The sequence below is a fragment of the Monomorium pharaonis genome, chromosome 5 (genome assembly GCF_013373865.1).
Source record: "Monomorium pharaonis isolate MP-MQ-018 chromosome 5, ASM1337386v2, whole genome shotgun sequence".
Taxonomy (NCBI): domain Eukaryota; kingdom Metazoa; phylum Arthropoda; class Insecta; order Hymenoptera; family Formicidae; genus Monomorium; species Monomorium pharaonis.
In genome coordinates this window covers 14,099,664-14,120,368 of record NC_050471.1, presented here as the reverse complement: position 1 = coordinate 14,120,368, position 20,705 = coordinate 14,099,664, and the positions used below count along the sequence as shown (strand labels likewise).

Genomic DNA, 20,705 nt, shown 5'->3' with positions numbered 1-20,705 from the left:
AGTCTCAAAAATGTAGAAATTAAATTTTAGTGGAGCGCGTTTTGGATAAACAATAGACATTACTTGAAAAGTTGTTAATACTTTTTGATGAAATTTGGTACACTTTTTTATCGTCATAAATGCTATATTTTTTTACAATTTCAAATCTTTGAGTTAATTTTTAAGAAAGTTATTAACAATTTAAGAAATGGCTATGTTGCATGGTTTTTTCTATTTTACAACCAAACTAATCGACCGATCTTAATGAACTAAATTTATTATTGTAGCTCTACTTAATACTTACAACTTTTATTTGAAACTATTTTTGATTCCGCTTTTAGTTTACGAGGTGCAAGCAAAAAACTACTTTTTCCTCACTTCAACCTGTAATTTTGCAATAACCCCCAAATTTTGTCCTTGTCTCAAACTGAATATCAAATAAAAACAGAAATACTGCTGTGTCAATTTGTGTCACTTGCTGGAAAGCTTCCATTATATTTATTGTATTGTAATTTAAAAATCGAATGGATATTAAAGTATGATGTTGGTGTACGAAACTTTTAGTTCGTTTGTACGTCTAACATGTGTTGATATGCATATACATATTTGGATATATATAACTATGTAATAAAATGTCACAACAAAATTACTTTTTGAAAAATAAGGTATAAAAAAGCGTCAAGTATACGCGCGCAAGAAATGTCCGCAAAAACCTATTCTTGTACAAAATAATTTCAATTGGCATTACAAATGTATGAAATTTTAATAAAATTATCTTTCCCCAAAAAGAATAAAAAATATTTTTTCTTTACAAAAGTAATGATATGAAGAAAATGCACCAACTATGGAAATGAATGTTTATACGAATTAAAACATTTTTTATGTATGTATATAAAAATACACCTATGTATATTTTTGCTTTTTTTTAATTCAGATTTATTCATTTCAAGATGCTGATGCAGCTATCGAAGGAGCAACAGCGGACAGATTATTTACGAGAATAAAAAATTTGTTTGAAGATTTTGGAGTGGTCATGGAGAACTTGATAGGATTTGCCAGTGACGGTTGTAATGTAATGTTTGAAAAATAACTCGGTTGCTCAAAAGTTACAAGAAGTGTGTCCAAATATTATTACACTGAAATGCATTTGCCATTTATTGCATCTTTGTGTGGCGTGTAAAAAACTTCCTCGAAGATGTGAGGATTCAGCCCTAGACATTTATTCATTTTTTTAATAGTTCAAAGAGACAGGCACAATTTCAAGTTGAGATAGAAATTCAAGTTTTTTGCAATGTAGATATTAATAAAATTTTGAAACCATTACAGACACGATGGTTGTCACTTTTAGCTGTAGTAGAAAGAATATTAGAACAGTGGAAACCGCTTCAACTCTTTTTTAGGTCCAGACTTTATAAAGAACGAATTATGTCTGTTGAAAACATACATGTTGCTTTGAGCGATATTTTTGTGAAAATGACTTTTTATTTCTTGGAGTGGGTTCTCCCTAAATTTGTGCATTTAAATCAATATTTTCAAGGAGATGAAGTTTTGATTACAACAATTCATAAAAAAATGTGCGCCACTAAAAAATTTATTATGTTGCTACACGGAGAGAATTATCTCTTAAAATTTACCCTGAAAATCATGGTAATGGTGAGACAACGTAAACCTTCCTACGATGTTCGGGTCTTTTTTGACACGTCAACTTTTTGACACGTTACTTTTTTTATAACTTCTATTATTGATTGTTGTCACAATCGGTTTTTTTTCACTAAAGTCTGTGAAAATGTTATAAAATAAAAATCACGAAGTCTTTTACTTCTATTTAGAGTATTAGTATTAAAAAATTGGTATAAATTTAAAAAATTCTGTGGGTAAGTCGAAAAAGATCCGAACACTGTAAAAAGGTTAAATATATTTCAGTAGTCAACATGCAAGCAAGATAGCGTAGTGAGTGAGGCCCGATTGCGCACATAAGCGATTGGACATAGTAGTATTTCCCGATTGGACACGGACCCGATTGGACACGGACTCGATTGCAAATGGACTTGATTGCACACCGACCCAATTGCTCACGGACTTGATTGGACACGGACCCGTTTGCACACGGACCCGATTGCACACGATATGATTCCGCATTGCAGATATGCAGTTTGCGACTATAAAATATGTACAAGAAACAAAAATATAATAAATATTTTGTATGTATTTTTATGTCTGAGTTTGCCAAGTATAAAAAAATTATAATAAACATTTATGAAAATATTAAAAATAAATACTTATGCTTATAATTCAAAAATATAAAAAATATTTCGAGCTTACATACTATAAATATTTTTTAGTACATTTTAAAAATATATTTTATATATTGTTAATAATAATTTTTGTATTACTTTAAATAATTTATGAAAAACAATTATATAACTTTTAAAAAATGTTTTTTAAAAATAAATTCGTAAAATATTTATAAAAATGTATGCTAAATTTTCTGTGCTATCTAGGTTGTTTTTGCATTATTCTGCGATGCGGAATCGTATCGTATGCAATCGGGTCCGTATCCAATCGGGTCCATGTCCAATCGGGTCCGTGTCCAATCGGGTCTGTGTCCCATCGGGAAATACTACTGTGTCCAATCGCTTATGTGCGCAATCGGGCCTCACTCACTACGCTATCTTGCTTGCATGTTAACTATTGAAAACAATCGTTAAATCAGCAGCTTCAAATATTATCGAACATTTTTATTTTGTAGCTTAGGACATTCCTCTTGGAACATCGTGCGGCCAAAAAGATTAATGACAACTTCATCATCGGACAAAGAAATTATTAAGAGAAAACGTAAAAGGCAATTAGATTCGAATATCGACATTGATAAAGAGATTACCCAGGTAGCAAGGTGACGTCTAATTGACGGCATTTTTTGGTCATTTTATGACGAACCAGACGTCATAATGTCGAGATAAAATGACGTCTAAATGTCGTAAAACTGACGTACATTTGTCTCATCTTAACGACGTCATATATTGACGTCAAAAATACGTCATTATTTTCATATTATTGACGTCATTTTCAAGAAGCTAGTATCGTACATTTGACGGTATTTTATTGTTATTTTTATGAAAAAACATAGTTTTTTAGGTTACATTTAATAAAGACGACATTTTAACGTCATTTTTATGACTATCCCAGGTAGTAAAAGCCGTTATTTTGACGTTTTAGAAAATATTTCGGGTACATGTCCTATATATGCAGTACTTGCATTATGAAAATATCGAAATAACATAATTATAATGTAAAAAAAATCTACGTTGTTTCTCAATAAGCATCACGACCCACCACACCATAATCACGTTTGGAATTGCCTAACTTCCGCGGTCACCCATCCAACTCTGAACCGCCGTCGACGTTGCTTGACTTCGAAGATCGTACGCTACTTAGCCCTTTGTGATGATCCATGAACACTTGATGATCATGAATACATATTTGTTATAGATCAGTTCAATAGATGCGAGAAACATGAAACTTGTAGTTAACTAATATTTTTATAAATAAATATAAATTTACAGTTTTTTTTCTGATTTTTACATATTAACATGTGGAATAACTTATAGAAATATGTTTTTGCTCTGTTCTTTTGATAAAGCTAAATTATACCTCAAACAAAACGCAATATTTATAAAATATTTATAAAATATTTATAATATTTATTTAAATATTTTATAAATATTTATCTAAATATTTTATAAATATTTATCTAAATATTTTATAAATATTTTTGTGGTCTTAGATTTGACAAATCATAAAAATTTATCATAAATATTATAAAAATATTTATGAAATATTTATAAATATTTACAAAATATTACTTATACAAATCTTTATCTTTTATTTATCATAAATATTATATAAAATATTTAATTTATATTTTAATATGTTGAATAAAGATTTTTTTTTTCGTATATATAAAATATGTGTAAAATATTTATATAATATTTTTAAAAAATAAATATTAATAAATATTAATAAATATTAATAAATATTTATCATAAATATTATGTGCTGCCTGGGATGATTCTAAAATATTGATAGTATTAATTATATAAAATATTATATTAATTTTAATAATGTTGTTTATTAACCAATCTTTAAATAATGATAGTTATAGGTAGCAAGGTGTCGTCCACTAGACCTCAATAATTTGTCATTTGAGGTCAAATCGTCAATTATTACAAAGAATTATAGTTAACGTCAGTAATTAGTCACTAATAAAATCTTATTAATACGTCGTAAAATGATCAATTAACTGACGTTATTAATTAGTCAAGAATATGGCATCGGAAATACGTTATAGGATGGATAAATGACTGACGTAATTAATAGGTCAAAAAATGACGTTACTATTATGTCTTAATTTGGTAACATGACGTCTGCGACCTTAAATGACGAATTATTGACGTCGTATTAACGTCACTTTGCTACCTGGGTAATGACATTAGAAGTAAGTAATAATAAAGAAAATGAAACTGCAAATGTGCAGAATTCTTAGCTGACGACAGACAGAAGTGTCATAAGTAATAATAAAGAAAACGAAACTGCAAATGTGCAGAACCTTCAGCTGACGACAAACAGTCCTTCGTTTCAATCTGTACAGTCCAAGCAATTGTACATGCCCTTGAATGTTGCAACTGGAAATTTCGAGCAGAGTTCTGTGCCCGAGAAGACTTATACCACCAAGCTCTACACAAGACTTAAACTTGTATGCAGCTGGAAAACCTACTGTTTCCCGATCTACCTCAAATCCACTTGCGTTGTATAATATTGGAAATAATGATACTCTTTCTCAGTCCACCTGTAGAATATAGTTTGTAGAATATAGTTTGTATATAGTCCATACTCTCAGTATGGACAAGGATTTTATGGATTGCCATTTTCAAATGCTCCAATCTACCAATCAGCTCCAGCTGTGCGACTTCAAACGCAGGTCACATCGATGGTAACATCTTTACAAGAAAATACGCAATACGGACATTATCAATCGTACATTACATCTAAGCTTTACAAAGAGTCTATTCCAATAACAAATTGTAATAACGCAGAACTAAGTACATCTGGATCTGGAAACACCCAAGAAAATCAAAGCCTCTACAACAGTACTGTACGTACCTACTAAGTTACGCTGTTATATGTGACAAATTTTCTAATACTTAACTACCGCTCAAAAGTATACTGTTTGTCTTAATTAAATTATAAGAACTTTAAAAGAGTAAATTTTAATTTTTTTTCTTAATCTTTTATATGTTAATAATAATGTTAATGACTTAAAATTTTACATTAAACATATGCAGATTGTCACAAAATTCACGAATAAAAATACCGAAGCAAAAAAGTTTTTGAAAAATTAAATAAGAATTATTTGTATTATTGTAAACAGTAATTTTTGAGATATAAGGTTAAGATATCTCAAAAATTACTGTTTAAAATATGTTCAGAAAATTAAAGGACGCATATGCATGAGAAGGTTTCTATGTGGTTGTGTACATTCGTACATGATTGATACCGAGGACGTTGACCGACTCCTCGACGCGACTCACGTCTGATCTTGCTTTGTTTGACCCAATTTCTCTTGACGACGCTACAAACAGACAGTCAGATTTTCATTCATTCTTTCTGAGACGAGCGTCGGAGTAAGACGTTCATTGAGATTACAATACACACGTATTGTGAAGGTTTTCGTTACTTGCCACGTATCTCGTGCAAATTGGTTGCACATTCAAAATAGAGACTTACCACGGCCAAGTACACTGCATAATCAGTTTCTGCAGACCCTACGGGTTGCTGAAAGATAGAGTTCGAGTTCAATTCCTGCAGTCACCACGACGAGCAGAAAGAGTGAGAGAGAGGGACATTCGACCCTAAATTCTACGGCCTACCGAGAGAGTGAGAGAGAGGGACATTCGACCCTAAATTCTACGGCCTGCTGAGAGAGAGAGACCAGGAGATCGAGCTCCAGGTACACGGAACCTCTGTAGAGAGTTTTCAATTGAGTTCTTGAGAGAGATTTCATCCTGTTTCGGATTAGCACGACGGCTAACCGACAGGACAGAACTCAATTCAGAGGTTCCCATTCAGCTGTACTATTCAGCAATTATTCAGAGACATTCTCATACCGTCGTAACTTTCGAACGTAATCTATTCAGATGCGTTCACATGTTGGCGTCACTATCAGACGTATTCAATCAACTGTTTAGAGACATTTTTTGATAAATGTTAAACATGTATGAATCAAAAGTTTCAGTGTGACCTTCTTCTGCATATGCGTTAATTACTTGAAACATTGTCAATTCATTTGAAATACTATTGATGTAAAAATCTAGAATCACTGTAATGTTCCATAATTCTCATTACGCTTATCATTCTCAAATAATTTGATGATTCATTTGTAAATCTTACGATTATAATATGATTGCATAAAGCTCATGGTATGGAATGCATGATTATTAATTTGACTAACCGTCTAACGTTATTGTATGAACAATTTTATAATTTATTAACCCTAATAATTTCTGATTGTTGTGTATTCTTATATGTATTCTATTCTATATGTGTGTAATTCCATATGTGTTATTTATTATATTTGTTATGAACGTCCGTCACTAACCGAATTGTCATAGATTAATCAGAATATTCATAGATTATTCAGACTTGTCATAGATTAAATTTTATATTCTGCCAAAATTATTTTAAAGTTATTAAATTTTTCTGCCACCTTTATTTGACTCTGTAATCATTTTCAACCGGCGTGCTTGTTTATTAAACATTTTTTGGTCCTTCGAGCCGGATATACAAAAAAAAAAGAGAGAAGAGAACGGAGAATTATTGAAGATGAGGCTCAGCCATGTGCAAGCTCACATCGAGCAACAGTTTATTTTATCTAAATTCATAACGAAGGCATATGATAGTTTTGTTGGTGACGGATTGTCAGATGTTACTACGAATAGAGTAAAGTCTCGCTTGTCGACCTTGAAAGATGACTGGGAGCGTTTCTGCTTGGAACACAAAGCAATATTAGTAGCAATGCACGAATTAAATGACGATGATCGTCTTGTTATTCAAAGTCACGTATATTTTACTACAAATTTTTATTCTCAAACTCATGAATATTACGTTAATGTAGTTGACAAATTAAATTCTTTACTCGAGTCTGAGCAGGAAGGCGTTCCTAGTACACCGTCTACTCAGGTCGCATCATTCTCTTCTACCGAAATTCCGGCATTCTTTCATCATGCGCGTCTCCCACGACTTGATCTTCCAAAGTTTAACGGAACTCCGTCGGATTGGCTTTCATTTAAAGATTTATTTCAATCGCTTGTTATTTCAAATCCGACATTGTCATCCGTAGAAAAGCTTCAATATTTGATAATCAGTCTCACTGGCTCCGCCGCCTCAATATTAAAAAATACAACGTTATCAGCTGAAAATTTTCAGAGATCATGGGATGCACTAAATTCATTTTATGAAAATAAACGTCTTCTCGTTCACGCAGCAATGAATTCATTGTTTTCAATCAAGCGCATGACGAAGGAATCTGCCGTGGAACTAAAGAAATTATATACACAAGTTATGCAAATTTACCGAAATTTCGAAAGTTTAGAACGCCCTGTCTCGACATGGGATGATTTTCTTATTTTTGTCGTGGTGCAACGTCTCGATTCCGAATCTGTTAAGGCTTGGGAGAAACAATTAGGATCATCCAAGGAGCCGCCTACTTGGCAACAATTTAGTGAATTTCTCATTTCTCAATTGTTAACTCTTCAAGCATTTGAAAATTCTCGATCTGGTTTACTCCCACTACAGCCAAATTCAAAAGCAGTCAAATCTCATTATCAAGGAAAGTCAACCGAAAATAAAGTAAATAGTTCATTTACCTGCCCTATCTGCTCATCAAATCATTATGTATCTAAATGTTCACAGTACACTTCGAAATCTGTTCCACAAAAAGTCGCGCTTATCAACAAGCACAAATTATGCTTCAATTGCTTAGGAACGCATCGAGTCTCGGCCTGTCAAATAACAAAGCGCTGTCAGAAATGCGGACGGCGTCATCATACATCAATTCATAAAGAATATAATAAGTTTAATTCATCTAAACACGACACTACTAAAAAATCCGTCGAATCATCGGATAGTTTGACACCTTCAATTTCCTCTGAAGCTCAGACTCTTCATTCCAGTTGACTAAATAATAACATTCCGTGTGTTCTTCTTGCTACGGCGAGGGTGCTGGTTATATCACCTACCAAAGAAACCTTCGAAATCCGAGCCTTACTTGATCAAGGATCGGAAATCTCTTTGATTTCAGAACGTATCGTTCAGCAACTTCGACTTCCTCGAAGTCACTCATCAATTTCTTTGGTAGGAATCGGTGCACAACATTCCAATAAAACTAAGGGTGTCACAACTATTAAATTAAGAGATTGTTTTAATAAGTTTGATTTTTCAATTCAAGCACACATTTTACGTAAACTTACTACATCAATTCCTTCTACTCAAATTAACAAACCATTATGGCCGCACCTGAAAGGACTGCAATTGGCAGATCCGAATTTTCGTTTCCCTCAGTCCATCGATTTAATTTTAGGCGCCAATATATATGGACATATTATTGAAAATAAAGTTATCAAGGGACCCCCACATTCACCCACTGCTCAATTCACAAAACTTGGATGGATTGTGTTCGGTCCAACAGACACTAACGTTTCTAGTAATACTTCGCACAGCTACCATGTATCTGTCGATGATGAACTTTACAGATTATTACATCGTTTTTGGGAAATAGATGAGATTCCTTCCGTAAACACTTCATCTTTATCTTCCGCTGATCAAGAGTGCGAAAATCATTTCGTATCTACACACAGTCGAGACGCTCATGGTCGATACATCGTTAAACTACCGTTCAAACGGTCTCCTGATCAGTTAGGCAACTCACGAAATAAGGCCGTTCGATTAAGTACAAACTTATCCAACAAGTTTTCAACTAATTCTGTTTACGCCCAGTTATATTCAAAATTCATGTCCGAATATGAAAGCTTAGAACACATGCAAATAGTCCCTGAATCTCAACCTGAACCTCAACCTGTGTATTACCTTCCCCATCATGGAGTTATGAGAGAGCACAGTCTCACCACCAAACTCCGGGTTGTTTTCAATGGTTCCAGTCGAACTACCTCCGGCGTATCGTTAAATGATCTTCTTCACACAGGAGCAAAACTCCAAACAAATCTATTTGATGTTCTCGTGTGGTTCAGGAAATTTCATTGTGTCTTTGTCTCTGATATGGAGAAGATGTACAGGCAAATCAAGGTCCATCCAGAAGATTGGAAATTCCAACGTATTCTGTGGTTCAATCAGAGCAACTGTCTTCGTACATATGAACTAACTACCGTCACATATGGACTAGCTTGTGCTCCTTTTTTGGCACTTCGTACTTTACTTCAACTTATTGAAGACGAAGGTCAAAACTTTCCTCGTGCCATTCCATCGTTGACAAAAGGGCGATATGTCGATGATGTATTTGGAGGCGCAGATTCCATCGACGAAGTTCAACCGATCATTACTCAATTAAATCAACTCTACATGGCGGGCGGTTTCACTCTCCGAAAGTGGATAAGTAATTATCCTTCCATTCTTAAAGACATTCCAACTGAACATCAAACGAACCTCACATCGCTAGAATTCAAAGATAGTACAGTTTTTAACGCATTAGGATTATGCTGGCAACCAGCAATTGATGCTTTTCAATTTACCTTAAAACTTCCTTCTACAAAACACATTACGAAACGATCTATCTTATCCACCATTTCAACATTGTTCGATCCCCTAGGTTTGCTATCTCCAATCACTATCAAAGCAAAAATACTCATTCAAGAATTGTGGGCCATTAAACTCGATTGGGATGATCATCTTCCTATGATGGTAACCAACAAGTGGACCACGTTTCTCAATACTCTTCAAGAAATGACTCACCTCACGTTTCCTCGTTGGCTTGGATGCAAGTCAACGGATAAAATCGAAATTCATGGTTTCTGTGATGCTTCCCAACAAGCAGCTGCTGCCGCTGTATATCTTAGATCTACAGATTCAAATGGCACCATTTCAATAAATCTTGTGGCTTCAAAGACAAAAGTCGCTCCATTAAAGAAACTTACGATACCCAGACTCGAACTTTCCGGAGCTGTTCTGTTAGCAAAGTTAAGTTCACACATATTGAAGGTACTGGAAATTGGAAATATTCCTATTTATCTGTGGACGGATTCTGCCATTACATACACGTGGATTAATAATCATCCATCTCGATGGAAAGAATTCGTTCACAACCGAGTGTGTTACATTCAGGAAACCTTACCTTCCGCACGTTGGAAATTTGTTCCGGGTAATGAGAATCCGGCTGATCTTGCTACCCGAGGATTGACTCCCATTCAATTATCGGAACACCCAACATGGTGGACCGGACCCCCATGGCTGTCACAAAATTTCTCAAAGTGGCCACAGCCACCCAAGGTACTTTCTATTAACGAAAACCTTGAAGAACGTCTAGTTAAGATTTTCACAACTAATCTCACGCCTCCACCACTTTGGGATCTTGTTCATAAATATTCCACAGTAACGAAATTGTTCCGCATTACTGCCATTTGTCAGCGTGTACTTGCTCGAATGCGCAAGCATCCACAATCATCATTAACAATCCCATTAACCACACAAGAAATAGACAATGCACGATTTTTCTGGATAAAACATATTCAAAATTCTTCATTTGGTCAAGAAAAAAGACTCCTTTCGAGCGGACAATCATTGCCTAAATCTCATTCACTTGCTAGACTAACTCCCTTTCTTGACGCTACCGGATTACTACGAATAGGAGGTCGCCTTCAGGCCTCATTATTACCTCCGAACGCAAAACATTCTCTGATTCTTCCGAGAAAATCACCGTTAACCTCGTTGATTATTTTAGACTCCCATTTACGAACAATGCATGGAGGAACACAACTCACGCTTAATTATATCAGAAACAACTATTGGATCGTTGGAGGGCGGGCTCCTATACGCTCTTTTATTTTGAAGTGTGTAAGATGCACTCGATATCGACAAAGTCGAGCTCAACAATTAATGGGACAACTTCCATCTGAACGAATCACACCTTCGCGTCCTTTCTTGCACTCAGGCGTTGACTATGCTGGCCCTTTCACTATAAAAACCTGGAAAGGAAAAAATGCCAAAACGTATAAGGCATATATGGTCTTGTTCGTTTGTTTTTCGACTTCGGCAATTCATCTAGAATTGGTCACTGATTATACCACCGAGGCATTTATTGGAGCATATAAACGTTTCACCTCTCGACGAGGAATATGTGCGACGTTGACTAGCGATTGTGGAACAAATTTTACAGGAGCAGATTGCGAATTGAAAAGATTATTTTCTTCCTCATCAAAGGAACTAGGCGAGTTGGCATCCGTCCTAGCAAACGACGGCACTCAATGGAAGTTTCATCCTCCGGCTGCTCCTCACTTCGGAGGAAAATGGGAGGCTGGAGTTAAGTCCGTCAAATATCATTTAAAACGCGTAGTGGGAGATACATTGCTCACGTTTGAAGAGATAAATACGTTGCTAACTCAAATTGAGGCAGTACTCAATTCACGGCCCTTGAGTCCTCTTACGGATGATCCTGATGACCTTCAGGCCTTGACTCTTGGGCACTTTCTCGTGGGCAGTGCACCTTCAGTCATTCCTGAACCATCGTTGGAGACAGTAAAGTCTTCGCGACTTTCTCGATGGCAATTAACCCGTCAAATGTTGGATAGTTTCTGGTCGCGATGGTCCAGGGAATGTCTGCAGCGCTACTATTCTATTCATAAGTGGAATCAACCATCTCTGTCAAATGGCTCCCTTGTGCTAGTCATTGACGAGCGCTACCCTCCGTCTAAATGGCCTCTAGGGCGCATAATTCAAACTCACCCGGGCCCTGATGGTCTTGTACGAGTCGTGTCCATTCGGACACAAAAATCAATTCTAAAACGACCAATTGTAAAACTCTGCCCATTACCTATCAACAATGATAGTCTCTAATTTGTTCATTAACGGAGGTTAATGAAGGCGGGCGGTAATGTTCAGAAAATTAAAGGACGCATATGCATGAGAAGGTTTCTATGTGGTTGTGTACATTCGTACATGATTGATACCGAGGACGTTGACCGACTCCTCGACGCGACTCACGTCTGATCTTGCTTTGTTTGACCCAATTTCTCTTGACGACGCTACAAACAGACAGTCAGATTTTCATTCATTCTTTCTGAGACGAGCGTCGGAGTAAGACGTTCATTGAGATTACAATACACACGTATTGTGAAGGTTTTCGTTACTTGCCACGTATCTCGTGCAAATTGGTTGCACATTCAAAATAGAGACTTACCACGGCCAAGTACACTGCATAATCAGTTTCTGCAGACCCTACGGGTTGCTGAAAGATAGAGTTCGAGTTCAATTCCTGCAGTCACCACGACGAGCAGAAAGAGTGAGAGAGAGGGACATTCGACCCTAAATTCTACGGCCTACCGAGAGAGTGAGAGAGAGGGACATTCGACCCTAAATTCTACGGCCTGCTGAGAGAGAGAGACCAGGAGATCGAGCTCCAGGTACACGGAACCTCTGTAGAGAGTTTTCAATTGAGTTCTTGAGAGAGATTTCATCCTGTTTCGGATTAGCACGACGGCTAACCGACAAGACAGAACTCAATTCAGAGGTTCCCATTCAGCTGTACTATTCAGCAATTATTCAGAGACATTCTCATACCGTCGTAACTTTCGAACGTAATCTATTCAGATGCGTTCACATGTTGGCGTCACTATCAGACGTATTCAATCAACTGTTTAGAGACATTTTTTGATAAATGTTAAACATGTATGAATCAAAAGTTTCAGTGTGACCTTCTTCTGCATATGCGTTAATTACTTGAAACATTGTCAATTCATTTGAAATACTATTGATGTAAAAATCTAGAATCACTGTAATGTTCCATAATTCTCATTACGCTTATCATTCTCAAATAATTTGATGATTCATTTGTAAATCTTACGATTATAATATGATTGCATAAAGCTCATGGTATGGAATGCATGATTATTAATTTGACTAACCGTTTAACGTTATTGTATGAACAATTTTATAATTTATTAACCCTAATAATTTCTGATTGTTGTGTATTCTTATATGTATTCTATTCTATATGTGTGTAATTCCATATGTGTTATTTATTATATTTGTTATGAACGTCCGTCACTAACCGAATTGTCATAGATTAATCAGAATATTCATAGATTATTCAGACTTGTCATAGATTAAAGTTTATATTCTGCCAAAATTATTTTAAAGTTATTAAATTTTTCTGCCACCTTTATTTGACTCTGTAATCATTTTCAACCGGCGTGCTTGTTTATTAAACAAAATAATACAAATAACTATTTTACTTAATTTTTCGAGAACTTTTTTGTTCTAGTGTTTTTATTCACGAATTTTGGGACTCTCTGTATATGTTTAATGTAAAATTTTAAGTCGTCAACATTATTATTAACATGTAAAAGATTAGGAAAGAAGATTGAAATTCACTCTTAATGTAAAATTTTGAGTCATTAAGATTATTATTAATATTTAGAAGATTAGGAAGGAAGATTGAAATTTACTCTTCTTTAAAGTTCTCATCATTTAATTAAGAAAGACAAAATGAGGAAATACTTTTAAGCGGTCGTGCACCTTTATTGCAGTTTTATTTCTTATATTCTCTGTTTTAAGACCGTCGTATCAATTATTTCATATTATGAATATAATGAAATATGTAGATGTGAACAAGTTTATACATGATACAAAACTAACATTTCAGAAGCCTGCACACCAAATTGACAATCTTATGACGAAGGAAAATTATGAGTAAAAAACTTATTATTATTAAAACTTATTTCCGAAGCTAAACAAATTTAGTTGTAAAATGTAGAGAAACTTATAATGTATGCCATACAGATTTATTAATTTCCAAAATATTTGCTGTTTTATTTGGCACGTATTGTTGAATTTATAAGATAATGAAGTAAATGTTTTGTGTATATGCATAAAGTATTAAAACTATTAAAGCTATTAAAATAATATATATTCTACATCTTCGAAAATGATTAGCAGCACAGAGAATGTGTATCATTTTGTACGTTTTTATATACATATATTGCTATGCTTAGTTTACAAGTTTGGATATCTAAATTAGTATGGATTAATTGTATGCGTTATATGTATTAAAAATAATAGAAATATATTTACAGAAATCTCAATAAAAAGTAGGATAAATTACTGCGCAAGAGGATGTATGTAATGCCCCAGAAACCACCTTCATTTCCGCTTGCTTTTATAGAAAATCAAGTCCAGCATTTCGACCATGCAAGAAGAATATGAAGTCGTTGTAAGTATTATCGATAATACATATTAGATTAATCTATATTTTAAATTTTTTTGAAATTTTGGTCGTGTAACTCTTTACAGTTCTTTCTTATTCCACAAAAGTAACGTCAGAATTTTTCAAAATTTTTTAACATTATTTTTTGCGCGCGATATGGTTTAGCATTTCCTTTTTAATGGAAAAAAATAACATTTTTTACTTATAATTGACAATTTTGAAGATTTTGAAGAAAAAAATTTCTATTTCTACGCAAATTGCAAACTTATTCTTAAGTATATTCCGCGTGTAATGAGCAAAGAACAGATATCCCATATATTTTGATACTGTGTTTGTGGTAATAATAGTGCATTGTGTACCGTGTGCGAGGAGATGGCTTTTCCGCGAATGTGAAGTTTGACGTCCGAGGCGAAGACGAGAACGGCAATCACATTAGTGCCACCTCGCACAAGATACACACGGTATTTTTTGCAACTGATGCACGGAAATTGCGATTTAGCAAGTCCAAATGTCACGAAAAATCGCGTTTATGCGCGTCTGTTGCAAAAAATATATGCACTACAATTATATTGCCTTATTGCAGGTCGAGTATTTGAGATTTCTTGGCGGTTTTACGCTACACGATGCAGTAAAATTTTGTTTAAAAGAAACCCTAACGGACGAGACTGTGAAATACTATTTGGCATGGGGAGAGCGCGGTAATCGACCACTTTCAACAACCAACCTAATTAAAGCAAAAATAATATGATAAAGAGGTCAATGTATCGAGCCAAGACAAATTTTCTTAATACATTATAATTAATTAGATAAACATTATACAATTATAAACGCGACTAATAACACTGTGTTAAAGAAACATTTCGACTATACTTAGTCCTCTTCAGTCATAATACATTACCAATATGTATGAACTTAAAACATGAATGAAATGATGGACACGAAAATATAATTAAACAGTTAAACAAGATGACCATTGAACAACCATAAAACAGCTCATTGCGTATTAAATGTCATACGCAATGAGCTGTTTTATGGTTGTTCAATGGTCACCTTGTTTAACTGTTTAATTATATTTTCGTATATAAATTATAGTTTAAACTTCCAGTGGACATCCATTAGACGTCCAATATAAAGCCATTAGAAATCCACAGTTCCGCATTGTGGACGTCCATTAGACCTTCATTAGAGGTCGTCAAAGAAGTCTATTAGACGTTGTGCGGATCATTAATAGAGGCTTCACGGAGCCTCGATGGATGACTGACGGACGTTTCGTGGATCATTAGTAGAGGCTTCATGGAGCCTCGATAGATGATTGACAAAATAAAAATTTAAAATAAAAATGTTATTTCTTTTAAATTCTTTTTATCAACAGTACATACTAAATTTAGGACAAATTTTTATTAATTAATTAAATTTAAATTATATTATTTTATTTTATTCTTGCCTCTGGTAGGTTTTGAACCCGGGACCTTAAGATTACAAACCTTGTACTCTATCTGCTATGCCAATTTGACTCATCGATATGGGTACTTGTATTGTCTACATATACCTATATGTTATAAACTGATGCAATTATATTATTTTTTATAAAAGCAATTAAATTTTGTAAAACGTATTAAAAATAAATAGCATTAATTTATTTACTTATTAATTTCATTGTTAAATTTATTTTTTTCCATAACCCTAATAATTTGATAGAAATTGCGATCTATTTAGCATTAATACTTTGAAGCGTTCAAATGGTTAATTAGATGGTTTTAACTATATAGATCATATATTCTAAGAAAAATTGAATAGTACATTTATTAATCTGTTTTTGTTCAGTACATGATAAATTTAGATTTTGTGCATTTTTTTGTGCGCAGTAATTGTAGACAAACCGTTATTTTTGAAAACATTATCTTTATGATAATTTTTTTTAAATATCAAATGGATCTCTCATTCAGGATGTTATAGTGTTGTCTGATTTATGAGTCAACAACGACGCGCATGGACGGCTAAAAAATCGGACAGCATTGTGATATCTTTTATGAGACATTAAGCTGATGTCATTCAGCTGTGATATCATAAGGATAACACTTTCAAGAAACTTAAATGAAATTCTTCCATGAGATATCTTAAAGAATTCTCTTAGTAGACGTCTCTGATAAATGTTATCATTTGGACATCATTTCCAAGATATCTAAATGTTTTCTTAAAAAAGTTCTCTGAAAGTTTTCATTCTGACAAGCGTGTTGTCTAGATAACTTCTACCATGAAAATAAAAGTTTCATACAGCTATGGAAGTTTAATGGATATCTAATGAACGTCTATCTAACTTCCATCATGGAAGTAAATGTTCCATAGAGCTATGGAAGTTTAGTGGATCCCTAATAGACGTCCATCTAACTTCCATCAAGGAAGAAAACATTCAATGGAGCTATGAATGTTTAATGGATCCCTAATGGATGTCTATCTAACTTCCACCATGGAGGTAAACCTTTAATGGAGCCGTGGAAGTTTACTGGATCCCTAATGGACGTCTATCTAACTTCCGCCATGGAGGTAAACCTCCAATGGAGCTAAGGAAGTTTACTAGACCTCTAATGGACGTCCATCTGACTTCCACCATGGATATAGACGTCCCATGGATCTATGAAGGTTTAATGGACGTCCATTGGACATCCACTGGATGCCAATTTCTATGTGGAATATATGTGGATGATTTATGTACATATATGAATATATGTATAATAAATAAATAAATAAATATATATATATATATATATATATATATATTGTGACGTGGTAGCTTAGCTGCCACGGGTAGCAGCGTCCCTCTCCCGTCACAGGCTGCGAATTCGCGCCGTACGGGGAAAATAGGCGAGAGGCGAGAGGGGATCGCCATGGGGAACCGCGACGGGCCTAGCGAGCGTATTATTAATTTTACATTTTTGCTTTCTTTGCGCGGCGACCACCTCTCGATGGAATTCGGCGAGAAAGCGAGAGAGGAAGAGAGAGAGAGAAAGCGACGGCGATGCGGGGAAGGAGGACGGATGCCACCGGTGCCCGGGAGAGACGAGCACGCGGCCCGCACGGGAACTCGTCGTGGCCCGGGAAAGCCACGGCCGGAGCCTAAAGCGGCGGTGCCCGCCAACACCACGACGGAACGTCCCGGAGGGCTGTGGAGGAGCCCGGATGGGACCAAACGCATCGAGGGAGGCGTCGAGTCCTCTCGCAGGGAGCGGAGGTCGCCGCGTGCGCTGCCCCGGCTCGGACAGTGGCCCAGCGGGAAAAGGAAAATTTCGCGGGGCCTGCGAGGCCCCCGGAAGGATTACGGCGCGCACGTCCCTGCGGTCGCAGGACTGCGTGCCTTGCAGCAATTGGGTCGCGGCGCGGAAACAATGCGCATGACTGAACGGGGGGTCGCGGCGTCGATCCGGGATCGACCGCGATCCACCCCGCTTTTGCGTGCGAGCGAGCTAGGAGTAGGGTCGCGTGTCGTGCCCCGAAGGGCTAGTTATCGGTGTGGCTGGTGATAGGCCTCAGCGAGAGCCAAGGGACGAGCCTAGAGATGAGGGAGGACATCGCCTTGGACGTTATCGGTGAGGTGGCCTGCCAAGATAATTTAGTGTGAGCGGTTGCCGGCCGGCGAGGTGTCCCCGTTCTGCATCCGTTTTTGTGTTGGTGCGTGATTCGCGTGGGCCGCAGGGCGGTCATACGTTCGCGTAAGTAATTGGGGATTTATCGGATGCAAGCGGGCGGGACGCCAACGCGCCGAGCCACGGGGAGGACGGTTGTGAAGACGCTCGGGTTCCGTCGGAGATTCCCCTCGACCGTGTGCGCCGCAAAGCCCTCGCGCGAGCGAGTATCGCGTCGCGAGTAGCGGGTGGACTTCCGGTTTCGCGACGGCGTGTAGTGCGGCAGCGGCCGGCGATTATTTTGTGACCCCCGCGAGACACGCGGTCGTGTTCTATGGTTGCCGGGAGTGTCGGCACGTTCGAACGCCCGAAATTCATTGTGCGCGGAAGATTCCACCGCCCGTCCTTGTCGGCCGCCTGCCCACCGCGGGAGCTTCCCGCGTATCGTTCGCGTTTCTTTTGGTTTAATTCGTGCCGGGGCGCCGCATTGTCGGAACGCCGCAGGCCGCGTCCCGTGATATTGTTGTTTCTGTCCGACATTTATTTTTAAATAAAGTTCGTTATTTGTTAAGCCCGGAGTCTAATTTTCTGGCGTGTCGTCCACCACTTCGTGTTACCGCAGTCGCCTACTCCCTTACGATTCACCCCGCCCCTCTACCGTTAGGCAGAGCTGGTCGAGATTGTCGCGCGAGGATCGAGGACACCTTGGCGTATCGATTTTCGCGAATTGACGCGTCGTCGAGCGCGTCTGGCGCCCAGCAATTTCGCGCGATAGCGTGTGGCTGAGATTCGAGCGCGACAAGCACGGCATCGGGGGTATCGGTTACCCAGCCGGTCTTCTTGTTTTTGCCCGCGGCTTTTCCGGTCAGGAAAAGTCGTGACAATATATACATATATATATATATATATATGCGTGCGTGCGTGCGTGTGTTTGTGTGTGTAATATACGGGGTGTTCCATTTTAACTTTCGCATCGGTATATCTCTTAATTAATACTACGGTTATTGATAATCAAGTAACAAAATATCAATTTATAATCGTGAGAACGACTGTTTAGAAAATTCTTCGCAATTTCTGCTTGCGCAAAAAATAGTCTTGAAAAAGACTGATTGATTTTGGTAAATGCAAACAGCGATCGTAAAGATAACTATCATACATATGCCTATCGTTTCTCAATCGTCAATCAGTCTTTTTCAAGACTATTTTTTACGCAAGCAGAAATTGCGAATAATTTTCTAAACAGTCGTTCTCACGACTATAAATTGATATTTTGTTATTTGATTATCAATAACCGTAGTATTAATTTTCCTTTAAAAATATTTTTTATATTGATAAAAATGAATAATATACAGATTCCAAAGCGTATATTATGCAATATACTTTTCAAATTAAATAGCAAAGACAGGAATACACGTCCTTTAATAAGATATATAAAAAAGCAATATGATTTGAATGCAGAACAATTGGACAAAGTAGAACAAAAATTAAATAGCTCTTTTATTCCTACATTTAAATCAAAAATAGGTCGTGCAGTTTACAATGCATCCGTGTTCGAGACGAAAAATAAAGATTGGTTAGCTACAGACTTTGTTGTCAACTTTGATGAGCCTGAAAAACGTGGAAGACCATTGAGAGACAATTTCGAAAAAAGTTCACGGTCTACTAAATTTCGTAAAATACAATCAATTACAGATAGTTATTCTGCAGAGGAAATAAAACAAGCTTTTTATAAAAATTTGAAAGATGCGGGGAAAAAAACAGTTAAATTAATAGAAGATCTTCTCAATAGTCCAATGAAGATGATGTTGATGAAGAAAAGGTGATTCTTTTTTCTGAAGACGAAGTCATAGCTTTAATTGAAGATACTAAACTCTCAAAGTGGCAGTATGATACTGTAAGAAAACAAGTACGAGCGAAGAATGCTAATATTTTTATACCCTACAAAAAATTGTCATTAGCAAGAAAAAGATGTTATCCTCCGTTTTCAAGTATAAACATCACTGAAAAAGATGCAAGATGCAATTTGCAAGAATTACTTGATCATACATTCTCTCGTAATCTGAAAATCCCAGATGTTTTATACAAATTGACACTGTGCGAAACTGAATTGTCTCTCATAATGACTTCAAAATGGGGGTGTGACGGAGCATCAGACCAGAGTCAGTATAAGCAAAAATTCGAAGATGGAACGACATCGGATGAAACGATCTTCATGATATCCATGGTACCACTGACTTTGGAAATAAATAATGCTCACGGACGAACAACAGTCTGGCACAATCCTCAGCCTGGTTCGACCAGATATTGTCGAGTGATTAACTTCGAATATGCAAAGGAAACTCCAGAAAAAACTGTCACAGATATTAATCGAATAAAATTGAATATCGAAGCACTGTTACCAACAACTGTTGAGGCAGACGTTGGTAAATGCAAAGTTAATCACGTAATGAAGTTAACCATGATGGAAAAGTATGCCAAGCTCTGACAGGAACGGCTTTTTCTGCATCGTGTTGCATTTGTGGAGCAACACCTTCAGAAAAGAACAATTTTGAAAAAATAGTCCAAAAAGCAGAAGCAGAAAAAAATTTCAATTTTGGACTTTCAACTCTCCATGCGTGGAT

The 20,705-nt window shown here is 36.3% G+C and overlaps 2 protein-coding genes across 2 annotated transcripts in view; both read left to right on the top strand.

The window, feature by feature from the left end:
- LOC118645840 overlaps positions 1-2,204 on the top strand; it is a 69,340-nt gene extending 67,136 nt beyond the window's left edge. The window contains exon 2 of the mRNA XM_036287590.1: positions 930-2,204. The gene's annotated coding sequence lies outside the window, so the exon portion shown is untranslated. The remainder of the gene's footprint in view (positions 1-929) is intronic.
- A 4,654-nt stretch (positions 2,205-6,858) lies between these two features.
- On the top strand, positions 6,859-12,096 carry LOC118645752. The gene is made up of 3 exons (XM_036287458.1): positions 6,859-7,884; positions 7,948-8,056; positions 8,483-12,096. The coding sequence occupies exons 1-3, from the start codon at positions 6,859-6,861 to the stop codon at positions 12,094-12,096; spliced, it is 4,749 nt and encodes a 1,582-aa protein (XP_036143351.1).
- Positions 12,097-20,705: the final 8,609 nt, after the last annotated feature.

Coding starts and splice junctions, on each gene's coding strand:
- LOC118645752 (XM_036287458.1), top strand. CDS start 6,859: ATGAGGCTCAGCCATGTGCAAGCTCACATCGAGCAACAGTTTATTTTA. Junction 7,885..7,947: donor GAAAGTCAACCGAAAATAAA/GTAAATAGTTCA, acceptor AAATGTTCACAG/TACACTTCGAAATCTGTTCC. Junction 8,057..8,482: donor CTGTCAAATAACAAAGCGCT/GTCAGAAATGCG, acceptor TTTCAATTCAAG/CACACATTTTACGTAAACTT.